General features: G+C 57.4%; 1 protein-coding gene across 1 annotated transcript in view; it reads left to right on the top strand.

The window, feature by feature from the left end:
- PDE9A (phosphodiesterase 9A) overlaps nt 1–12,113 on the top strand; it is a gene marked incomplete at its 5' end in the record, with an annotated part of 48,197 nt that overhangs the window by 18,705 nt on the left and 17,379 nt on the right. Inside the window, 3 exons of the mRNA XM_023526273.1 lie at nt 3,281–3,335; nt 4,144–4,214; nt 9,424–9,508. Coding sequence (XP_023382041.1) covers nt 3,281–3,335; nt 4,144–4,214; nt 9,424–9,508 — 211 coding nt within the window. The remainder of the gene's footprint in view (nt 1–3,280; nt 3,336–4,143; nt 4,215–9,423; nt 9,509–12,113) is intronic.

The following is a 12,113-nucleotide window of genomic DNA, read 5'->3' as shown; positions in this document are numbered from 1 at the left end:
AATCTGTATATCGATTTGGAGAGAATTGATATCTTTACAATGTTGAGTTTTCCAAACCATAAACTTGGAAGGTCTCACCACTTACTTAAATCTTCTTGATGTCTTTCATGATGTTTTGTGGTTTTCAGAGTACCACCTGAGCATATGCTTTCTTATATTTACACCTAAGTTTTTCTAGGTGTTTCGTAAATGGTATTGTGATTTTAATTTTGGCGTCTCCATGGTTATTGCTAGTATATGTAAATATAGTCCATTGCGTATGTTTATCTTGTACCTTGTGACCTTGATGAGCTCGCTTACTAGTCTAAGAGGGGATTTTGTGGATCCCTTGGAATTCTCTACATAGACAATTATGTCATCGGCAAACAGAAACAGTCGTATTTCTTCCTTTCCAATCCTCATGCCTTTTACTTCCTTTTCCTGCCTGGCTGCCCTGGCTAGAGCTTCCGGCTCTATGCCGAGCAGTGAGAGCCGACCCCGGCTCCGTCACAGTCTCCGCCAGGAAGCCTTCGGTCCTTCACCGTGAGATGCAGTGTTACCTGTGGGTTTCTTCCAGGTGTACTTTATCGACACGAAGACATTCCCCTCGGTTCCTGTTCCGAGAGTTTTGTCATGAACTGGTATTGAATTTTTTCAAGTGCCTTTTATGAATTAATCGATAAGCTCATACGATTTTTTTCCTGTGGCCTGTTAATATCGTAGATCACATTGATTGATTTTTGAATATCGAATGAGCCTGGTAACCCCCCTTGATCTCCATGTATAATTTTTTTATATGTATTGCTGAATTCTATTCGCCAGTATTTTGTTAAGGACTTTGCATCTGTGTTCATGAGGGCTATCGGTCTGTAGTTTTTTGTTGTTATCTTTTTCTGGATTTGGTATCGAGTTAATACTCCCTTCATAAAATGAGTCAGGAAGTGTCCCTCGTCTCCTATTTTCAGGAAGAAATTATTTGGAATCACGTTAATTCCTCTTTAGATGTTTGGTGGGATTCTCCAGTGAGACCATCGGCACCTGGAAGCTTCTTTTTCTAAATTAGAAACTCGGTTTCCTCGACGTTGGCTCAGGGTACCGATTTCCTCTTGAGCGGATGTGGTAGTCCGTGCTTTCCTGAGAATCTGCCCAGCTCACGTGCACAGAGCCGTTGGTAGTGCTTCGTCGCTGGCCTCGCGTGGCTGGGGGGCCGTCGCCGCGTCGCGCCCTCACTCCGGGCGCTGGCGATCGCGTCTTCTCTCCGTGTTTCCGCGCCCGTCTCGTCACGGGTTTATTTACGGTTTCAGGGAGCCGGCTGTTTCTGGCTCCGATCTCCACACCAGCCGTCCGTTTCTGTCTCGTCATTTCCTTCCTCCCGCTTCTGTCGTGGGCCCGTTTGGCTCTTCTTTCCCCGAGTTCGCAGATTATCGAGCTGAGATGGTTCCTCTCTCCTATATAAGCATCCAGCGCTATAAATACCCACGGCTAAATTCTGATGTGTTGTATTTTTCATTTTCACTCAGTGTAATGTCTTTTTAAATTTCTCTCGAGACTTCCTCTTTGATCCATGGATTACTCACAAGCGTGCTGTTTGATTTCCAAGTGTTTGGCGATTCGGCTGCTATGTTTCTGTTATTGATTACGCGTTCGATTCTCTCATGGTCGGAAAACGTACTCTCTACGGCTTCGGTTCTTCTAAATCAGTCGAGGTTTTCTTCGTGGGCGAGGGCACGGCCTCGTAGGCACTATGTGTTCCGGTGTTAGGTGCTCGATCCATAAACGTCGATGGCTTGATGGCCTTATTTATCTGAAGACTTTGAGCTCATTCACTCTCGGAGGCTGTGTGATGCATGCCATCGTGGAAGATTCGGGACGAGTGATCTAAAATCCTGCCGATCCACCGAGGAGGCCCGCGAAGCCTCCTCACCGGTGCTGCTTGGCACCAGAGCCCCCGTCTTTCTTCCCCGCTAGGTGTGTCAGGCCCTCGGATCGGCACGTGGCTCCGTCAGAGGTTCTTGGCTGATGTTTTCACTTGTGCACTTTCGAGAGAGATGACGAGATGGCGTTTTTCTCTTCTTCTCATCGAGTCGGAATGCGAAAGCCAGGGGGAGCCTCGGGCCATCTGGCCCACACTTTCGTTGGGCAGGTGAAGGGTCGAGGTCTCAGGAAGTTCATTTAGATCGAAGAATTTTTTAATGAAATTAACATATTCACTATAGGAATGTATCCGATATAGAGAAGCAAATATCAGAAAGTAAAATTTTCATATGATCTTACAACCAAAAAATAAGTACTATTATTACACTGGAGTGTATCTATCTTCCCAATGTTTTCAAAAGTAGGACCACACTGGGTTACTGTTTTCAGCCCCCTTGTAGACGTGACCGTTTTCCAAGGTCTTACTTCTAATGGCAGAATGTGATTCCGCAGTACAGATACGCCATCGTTTATTTAATGTCCCCTACGCGAAGCAATACTGTGACGTCCGCCTCTGTGTACATACGTGATGATTTCCTAGAAATGGGGACACGTGATCGGAGCAGATGAACCTTTCCGGCCTTCGAGCCCCGTTGCCGAGCTGGATGAGTGGGATCTTGGTCTTGGTGGAGGGTTAGGTGTGGAGTCAGCACAGATCTCATGAAGTCAGGTCTAAACCTCAGGGTTTTAGGGCGTGAACTGACAGCCCCCCCAGAGCCAGGAGGGGGTCCCTGCCCGAGAGCATGGGCTTGCTGGGAGGGACAGGCCTACGGGCACCCACACCTTCCTGTGAGGTGTCCGGCACTGGGCCAGTTGGGAAACAGGAAGCGAGGCAGGTTATACTCAGCCCGGGACCTGGGCCTTGTAAAACCCACCCCTCGCCCAGTTTTGCGTGCCAGGCAGCAAAGGGACAAACTCTGCCGTTTCCTCTTCTGACCAAGAGAACACCGTGTGTGTTTTGCGCTTGAAATAAGCCCTGAGCTCCCTTTGTCACATAATTGCCCCCATAAAACGCTCAGTGAAAACTTGCCTTGCTGAGAGACCGTCCTGCCTGCTTTTTATAGCTGATGCCAGCGAGCGGAGGGGCCGTAGCCCTGGTCACTCTGCAGAGAGGCCATCAAGAGACAGGTGGGTGGCCTGGAGCACTCGGGGAGGGAAAGAGCATTTGGAGGTGGACAGGAGAGGCCCCGGGGTGCAGGCAGGGGGCCGGAGCTTGCGTCCAGTGAGGCAGGCCGCTCCTGGCCACGTCGGAGCCGCGTGGCTTCAGGCCCGTGGTGACCCGCAGGCCCTTCCCTTTTCCCGTCTGACTTTCTGTTTTGGTCTGTAGAGAAGGAAGAGTTAATCCAGACCGTGCTGACCCAGGTCGCCGAGCAGTTCTCAAGGTACGGCACCTCCTACGCCCACAGTCCCGGGACATGCGCTTGTTCCGTTCACGGCAGCGGTGCCCCTTTTTTGAGGGGGCCGTCTCGGCCGCAGACACTCACCCGCAGGGGCCGCCCCCGAGTGTGGGCCTCCCAGGAGCCCCGGAACTAGGCTGGCTGGCTGAGCTCCAGGAGGCGCTCGCCCCAAAGCAAGACCGAGTCAAGCGGCCACGTTTAGAATGAGCTCGCAAGCCCAGAATGCTCTGGGCCGTGGTTCCGGGACCCAGGGCCCCGCCTATGGGAATTGACACCGTTTTCAGGGGACGCTTTCTCCCAGAGGTCCCGGGAGGTGGGGGGCAGTGGGTCTTTGTCGCTGTGGGCCATTCAGCCGGTCCATTTCTCACTGCTCCAGGGTCATTCAAACGAGAAAGAGCAAGTGATGACACTTTCTTAGAACCCAAGATGCGTTTGAATGAATGGGTCGGAGAGGGCACACCGGGTCCTCCGAAGGTGGTCTGGGGCCAGGGCCGAGGGGCTGGGCTGGTCGACCCAGCTGCCCACTCCCAGGCACGGGAAGGAAGCGTCCCCACCGGCGTGGTCCCGCTGTGTGTTCCCAGCTCGGAAAGTACACCCCTTAGATAGTCTGAGGGCGTCTCTCCTCGCCGCCACCCCAGACATGGCGAGACTCCCGGCGTCTCTGCAGCCCTCCACCAGCCTGCCCGCACGCCCCCCACCCCCGAGGCCACGATTCGACAGCTGTTGGCCGAAGCTGCATTAACTTCGAGACTCATGAGCTGTGTCTCGTCTTCCTCTCCTCTTTCATTCCCAGGGCATTTAAAATCAACGAGCTGAAAGCCGAAGTCGCCAGCCACCTGGCCATGCTGGAGAAGCGCGTGGAACGTGAGTGCGGCTCTCGCTCCGCTCGCTTCGCGGTCCTGTAACCTCCGCTTCAGTTAGCCGTGCAGACCCAGGTGACGGGAGGGCAAGAGCGTGTCTTTCCCTGGTGGAAAGATTAATGCCAGCAAAGCCCAGAACAGCGGGGAAGCCACGCACCTTAAACGTAGCGTCGCAGGCGCAAGGTGACACGCCACGTGTGCCAGCAAGGGCACGTGCGAGGCGTTCTTCCCGTGCACAGGGAAGCCCCCCGATTTAGACCTCTCCGGGAAGGCTCTTCTGCTGACCACCTTGCGTGTGTCTGTGCGTGAACGAGGATGCGCGGCCCCGCGCCCTGTGGTTTTGGGCTTTTTGGACTATGTCCACTGAACCCTCGCCCCCCGGGTCCCAGGCTCCACAAAGGCCAGCAGAAAAACTGCAAGTGAGCAAGGCGGGGCGATCCCAGCCTCGAGCCAGGGAGCAGACAGTAAAATCTGGGAGGGGAACAGCCCCGAGTCATGCGACCCTTGTGTCCTCACCCATAAACAAGGAGCAGAGCTCGGACTCCGCCAGCGTCAGGGCAAAGGTTAACGGTTTATGGCACCGTATTTATTCACTTCCAGGATGAGTAAACAAAATCCAGACCTGAGGTCATAGCATCGCGAAACACTGTCCTGTGTCCTTGTGTCTCCAGTGCCCTCTGCCTGTCCCTGATAAGGACACCTGTCTTTGGATTCAGGGCCCGCCCTAATCCAGGGTGCCCTCATCTCAGGATACCTGCCAAGAACCTTTGTCTAAATAAGGTCCCACCCACAGGTTCTGGGGCTAAGGATGTGACCCCATCTTTTGCGGAGGGGACACAGTTCAAGGCAGGCTCGGCTTCCCACCAAGCCCCGCAGAGCAGGGACTTCTCCAGACGTGGGAGGGGTTCAGGTAAAGAACACGGAAAATGAAAAAGGTTCGCTGCCGAGTCCCCGTCTGCATTTCCAGAGGGGAAGTCACAGTCCCCACCTGGCGTGCTGGTGCCCGGGGACAGTGGGCGCCTCTGCGCCCCCACACACTCTCCCCACTGCCCACCGCCACTGCAAAAGGCAAGCTGAAGGGGCCGCTAAGGAATTTTCGAAACTCCTGCAGTAAACCCGGTTGACCTCAGCTTGGGTGGCTGTCAGCGTCTGGCCGGGGAGACGATGATCAGGCTAAGAAGGCTTTTATTTTGCCTTGAAGCGGCATGTGGACGGAGGACCGTCAAAGGACGCGGCCCGCCTGCCCTTCTCCCCTGGCCCATCTGGGGCCGGTCCCTCCGCGGAGGGAAGGCGCCTCTCTGCAGGGCCGTCGGGTAACTCACAGAAATCCTGCAGGCGCACACAGCTCACCTGGAGCAGGCGTCACCCCTCCCCGCTCAGAGCTCAGGCTCGAGGCCTACGTCAGAATCACGGGTGTCGTGACCAGCTGTGCTCCTTTCTAGCACCGAGGCCAGGCGGGCGGGAAGGCGGGGGGCGGGGGGGCCTCCCTCTCTCGGGAGCAGGGAGCCGCCCGGAGACAGCAATGCCCTGCCCCAGAGACGGGGAAGGGGCCAGGACAGTCCTTGTGAGGAGAGGGGCCTGCAGCTGGACTTGTCGTGCAGATCGCTCGGGGGAAAGGTCAGCCCTGCTGCTCAGACGGTCGGTCCTGACCCTGCACAGCTGCCAGAGCAAGCTGGCCTGGGCCGCCGGACCGGGGGGCTGCTGGAAGCCCGACAGCCGGACCGCTCCGCCGGCCCGGGCCAGAGGTAGACACACACGCTACACACGCTACACACACGCGTGAACAGACACAGGTACATGCACTCACGCGCACACGCATGTAAACACACGTCCACACCCCGCGCTCACGTGCACGCACACTTCATCTGGTGTGTGTGAGCTGTTACGAGCTCTCTCCTGCTTCTCGAGTTCCCGGGGGCGCCCAGCCGGCCCGGCGTCCGTGAGCCGCGTTTCACTGTTTGACTCGTTTTAAGTGGAATTTCCTCTTTTTCTCCTTCTCAAACATACTATTCTTCTGAATCAAATATACATTTCTGCATTTCTTTAATTCGCTCTAAAAGCTTTCCTTCCTTTTTATGGAAAGTGTTTGCCTTCTCCAAGGAGTCCGGGGTCCCGCCCAGGTCAGAGGTCATCCTGTAAACACAGGACCGCGGGTCCTCGCCTCGCTTCCTGGTCGGAGACGGAACGTCACAGAGGCCTCGCTCCCTTCCTTCCTTGTTCCTTGGACACTGGCCGCTGTGCCAGGCGCAGGGCAGCCCTGACCCCCACCCTCTCCACCCCCAACCCCCTGTCCTGTGCCCAGGGCGTGGACCAAAACCTAAGCACGGGGAGAACCGGCCCAAGGTCACGCGAACAATTCTGGAGACTCGAAACTGAAACCAAACCTGGCTTTTCTGTTTGTCACTCGGGAACGTGCTTTATGCAAATTCTTTACCAGCGTCCTTGGAGGAAGTGTTGCAGCACAGCTCCCGTGTCCTTAGGAGCCTGGCATTCACTCTGCAGCCAGGGGAGGGCCCCGGCCCCTGCCGCCTCTCGCTTGAGCCCAGCGAGGCCGCTGGGGGCCGGCAGAGAGCAGGGCCGCCCCCGAACTGTTCTGCCCCTGCCCGCCAAGGCCCGTCCCCAAGGCCAGCGTCCCTCTCGAAAGGTCGTTCTTAAGAGTTCTCCCTGTGACTTGCAGGGGCCCGCGGGACCACCTCTAAAGTCCAGGAGGGGACAGCTGGGCTTCCAAAAGCAGCCCCAAGCCCGGGACGGGAGCCCGCTCGCTCTCAAGCCTCGTCCCCCACGTCCCGCTCTTTAATCCTGTGAAGACTTGTTTTTCTCTTCCATTGATTGATGAGTGACTTATCTCCATTTCCTTGGCAACCAGGCTCTTCATAAACATAATTGCCACGAATTCTGAATCTCTGGGATTCAAATTGGCAGTATTACACTGGGTCGCTCAAATGGCTTAATTTAAACATCACTCCTAATAAATGACCAGGGAGTCTGATCTACGTCCACTCCAATGTCGGTAGCCACATGTCACACACCCGCCGGAGACCGTGAGCTAGGAGGCGGCTGCTGGCACTCCGAGTGCCCTTGACGAGAACAATGCGGGGAAAGCAAGTGAGAAAACACAGCAAACGGCACGATCCTGACTTTGTCTTCTCAAAATTAAGGAAAGATAGATGATAGATAGATAGATAGATAGATAGATAGATAGATAGATAGATAGATAGATAGATAGATAAGAAAGATAGATAGATAGATAGATAGACAGACAGACAGATAGACATAGACAGACAGACAGACGGACAGACGGACATTTAGACTGCATGGGGGATGGGAGAGAGGCCTGGAACGCTTCCTGCCAATATATGTAATATTAAATGGGTGGTTTTCTGGCCCAGTCGGTTCAGAGATAAATGTTTCTTCTTCGGGATGGGCCGTATTTCCTCCGTTTTGTACATAACGATGTTTGAGGCATAGTAAACGTAGCCCAGACCTCGAGTGCAGGGCACGGCTCCCCGGCTTCGTCTCTTCCCCACACCTGCCGACTTATCAGATCAGAGTCTACACAACATGCTAGGTCTCTTCTCTAGATCGAGTCACTTTCTGGAATTTCCTGTCCTTCGCGTGGCAGTAAGACTGGGCTCCTTCTGGCCACTGACGTCGACTCTGCTGTTTGCTGATGTTAGTGTCCTCCTGGCATATGGCAGACACGGCCCCTCTGGGGTCCTCTGCTCCGCGGGCTGAGCATCCTGCAGTGTGGACCAAGGCCTGGGAGTGGCCGCGAGGCCACAGTGCCCTCCTGTCCCAGTGCAAACCCCGAACGGTCTGTGCTGGCGTCCCTTTCCTCAGGAGGGGACGTGCGGCTTTCGTTGACTCCCAAATGGCATCCGTGACACTAGAGAGAGCTCAGAACGCCCCACTCCCAAGGGCAGTTGTGGGCTTTGAGTGAGCGAACAGAAACGCACCCAGCATCGTCCCCTGTGGGTCCCCAGTGGCGGCACACGTGCCATCGGCCCCGGGGACAGCTGGTTCGAAAGGCTTGCATTGAAGACCCCATGCTTTGGTCCCATGTCTTGGTAAAGGAGGGACAGTGTCCCAGGCACGGCACAGACGCAAGTCACCAGAACCAGATCTGAGTAGCGGATCCTCCAGATTCTGGCCACTTTGGGCAAAAAGAAGCAGTGTTTTTGCATAGCCTCTCGCCCCCGCCCTTGGCCTCTGACCCTGAGAATGTTTAGGAAACTTGCCGGGGTGGTGGGGGGGTGGGGCGGTTATGTTCCAGCCCAGCTGCCCTGGGCGAGTGTCCCCAACACGTGCTCTGAGCCTCCGCAGTTCCGTCGGGGTGAGAGGAACTGCTGAAGTCACCGAGTTTCTTCGTTTTCCTTAGAAATCATCCACGTTTTATTTTTAGCCAGAGATACAGTAGCATTGTGGGCCGTATCTTTTCGCATAAAAATCACGCTGTGATTACAAAGTAACAAAGCCAGTCTTTTTTCGTGAACGACTGAGCTAAAAGCCACCTGCCTCCTGGCGGTGTTTCCGGCTCGCCGTGCGGCCTGCCGGAGGCAGCGTCCCCAGTCAAACCCTGGCCTGGAGGAGCGAGCCTCGGTTCGCTGAGAAACGTGTCCTGGCTTCTCAGACGCAGCTCTGCCACGGGACTCCGGGAACGTGACCCGGCCCGGGCTCTGCTCAGCCTTCACGTGGCCTGACTGCTCCTCATCCATCCAGGTCCACACGTGGCCTGGCGACCTGCGCCAGCGAGAGCCCTTATGTGCAAAGCTTCTGTCTTCATGACACTGTGGTCCTTGCTGGGAAGGCTGTGGTTTGGCCCACTGAGGCTTCCGTCACATCTTAATGTCGTTTTCCCCGTTCATTTATTTCCTTTTGGATGAGAGACTTCTTCGCCCCGTGTCCTCAGACGGTGCTGAGGGCTAGGCGGAGAGAAAGCCAGAAGTGGGTGCGAGAAAAGTCTCGATTCAGGGAGCGGGGTGAGGGGCTTCCGCCCCATAGACGCCCACAGATGGCGGGAACAGCTCACGTGTGGCCCGGAACAGGCCCGAGATGTCAGAGTCCGCTGTGGCCGGGGGTGGCGGCGAGACCTGGGCACCAGCGCTGAACTGGCTCCTCCCCGGGGAATGGGCAGCCACGGGCCAACCCCCACTGACCAGCCTCGCAAGGCCCTCCGTGTATCCATGGTAACCCTCGTGTCTCTTCGTCACCAGTGGAGGGACTGAAGGTGGTGGAGATTGAGAAATGCAAGAGCGACATTAAGAAGATGAGAGAGGAGCTGGCGGCCAGGAGCAGCAGGTGAGGCACGCGGGCCGGCGGGGCCGGGGGACGGGGGACGGCGGGGACGGGGGACGGGACGGGGGACGGCGGGGCCGGGACGGGGGACGGCGGGGACGGGGGACGGGACGGGGGATGGCGGGGCCGGGGGATGGGACGGGGGACGGCGGGGCCGGGGGACGGCGGGGACGGGGGTCGGGACGGGAGATGGGACGGGGGACGGGATGGGGGATGGGCAGGAGACGGGACAGGGGGAGGGGGACCGGAATGGGGTTGAGGGGGATGAGCAGGGGGACGACGGGACAGGGGATGGGCTGGGGGACAAGCTGGAGGACAGGCCAGGGGACGGGCCTCCCAGACGCCTTGGGGAGCGGACCTGGGCTTCGTTTGCCCAGAAGCGAGTCTGCAGCCGGCTGACCCAGCTCCGCGGGGGAGCTGGTCGAGGCAGCTGTGCTGCGCCTGGGTCTGCTCTTCAGATACCCGGCTGTCTTATCTTGTCGTGGCAGAGAGTCAGCAGAGGGAGGCTGGGCGGGGCAGCGTCCTGCAGACGGAGAAGTCCGTGTGGAGGACATAAACACTGATTTTTAAAGAAATGGAATAATAAAAGAGAAATGCACGTGGCTAACTGGGGACAAGTGTCCTGGTGCCCCAGAGGCACCTCTCCCGGTGGGCGGCCCCACGGCACAGAGCGGAGGGTCAGGGAGAAAGGCCTGCGGCCATTCTGGTCACAGAAATTACTGTCCCTCAGAACAAGGGGTTCATCCACACACGCCCCTGGGGAGCTGCCCGGCTCCCTCACGCCCTCGGAGCAGGGGCCTCTGCCGAAGCTAGTCACGGCGAATGTTCAGGTGAGGGGCGGAGGCTCAGTGACCGCAGAGATGACACACACGGAGCACTTACTGTGCGGGGCCGTGCGGGGCTCCGCTGACAAGGACCCACATCCCCCGCCCGCTCCCCGGATCCTCCTCACGCCCAAGGCCGCCGGAAGACCGCAGGGTGACAGTGCGGGCCATCAGCCCAGACGCCACGCCACAAGTTCTGCTGAGCTGACATCAGGGCCGCAGCAGGACTTAATGGGGCCCAGTGACCCCCGTGCAGATGCACCCAGTCGTCTTATGAAGAGTCACCTGACAGTTTGGAGATCTCTCCCTGGTTGTAAAGCATCGGTGCAACCTGCTTCGTGCGGGGCTGTGTTGAAGCGTCTTCGCGGAGCAGGAGGCGAAGAGAAGCTGATGGTCACAGCTCAGTCCCATCGGTCCGGCGAGGCTGGCCGGCCTCAGGGTGGCTCAGGAAATGGCCTGACAGGCCCAGAGCCCGTTAGTGTGGGTCCCTCAGGGAGCGAGCCACATTTATGTCACACTTACTTGGCAGCTAATTTGGATTTTGGGGTGTCTCATCCATTTGGGTAGAGTTGGGGCACAGGAGTTTGTGACCACAGAAAACTGAGTGAATAATTCATCTTGGTCATCCCAGAGTAGCGGCTCTTCAGGGGACAGGGGACAGTCTTCTGTATGACATAGTAAGAGTCCTGGAGCCGTCCAGGGCAGCCACACAGCTGGGCCCCCGGGGCTGGGACCTGGCTCAGCAGCTAGAAGGAAGCTTACACCCGACATGACCCTTGTCATGGCGTCACACTCAGACTCAGGACCTACGGGCTCAGCACAGCCCTCTGGCTGCCTCTGTGCCCCAGATGCCAGGTGCCGGACTTGTATATTGTGGCCAGTCCTGTTGCCCCTGCCTCTCTCCCACTGGCCTCAGACTGGCTGCCGCGGCCGAGCGAGGGGCAGCCCAGCATGGTGCCCACTGGGTAATGTACCGGGAGCCACCTGGCTGCCCCTGCTCAGGAAGGAGACACGGGTCCAGCACAGCACGAGGAAGAGAATTAAAGCTCAGCTATGGCCCTCAGCCTGACACCGAACGCACCCCGGGTACCAGCTCCGGGCACCAGCCCCTCGTCTGCGCCCCCCACCCAGAGGGCGTGTCTCCTGAACTGGAACGATGTCACCTCAGGTTCCTTCCCACCTCAGTGGGTGTCACCTCCCCTGCAAAGAGGCTGCATAGACCACAGAGGACTTGCCGGAGGCACTCGCAGCCTCTTGTCCCTTCTCAGAGGACTAAATGCCACGCGCTCAAAACCGCCTGGGAAGTCCCGAGCCTCACCCTCGCCGGTCGCAGGCCCCCGCGTTCCTCCCCTTTCCCGCTCTCCGTGGACACCGGTGGTTACGGGGAGCACGTGCCGCTCCCCCCGGGCTTTCCGGGTGCGCTTGTCCCGCGGGTGAGGATGCGAGGGGAGACACAGAATTTTGTCTGAGCTGCACGAATAACAAAGCACTGCAAACGGGGGTTTAAAACAGTGGAGATTTATTCCGTCACCGCCCGAGAACCGGAAGTCGGAGATGGAGGCGTCAGGAGCCCCCGCTGCCGGAGGGTCTGGGGAGGGCACGGCCCAGGCCTGGCGGCTGCTGCCACTCCCCGGGGCTCCTCGGATGGTAGAGGCACTAGTCCTCTCTGCCTCCATCTTCACCTGTGTGTGCGTCTGGGTCCAGGTGTCCCCTCTTTAAAAGGACACCGGCGATCTCGGATGAAGGCCACCATGCTGACCGATCCCTTCCAGAGGCAGTCACGT

Source organism: Pteropus vampyrus, unplaced genomic scaffold (genome assembly GCF_000151845.1).
Source record: "Pteropus vampyrus isolate Shadow unplaced genomic scaffold, Pvam_2.0 Scaffold777, whole genome shotgun sequence".
Classification (NCBI taxonomy): Eukaryota; Metazoa; Chordata; class Mammalia; order Chiroptera; family Pteropodidae; genus Pteropus; species Pteropus vampyrus.
Note: the sequence above shows the minus strand (reverse complement) of the source record. Positions and strands in the feature narration are given on the sequence as shown.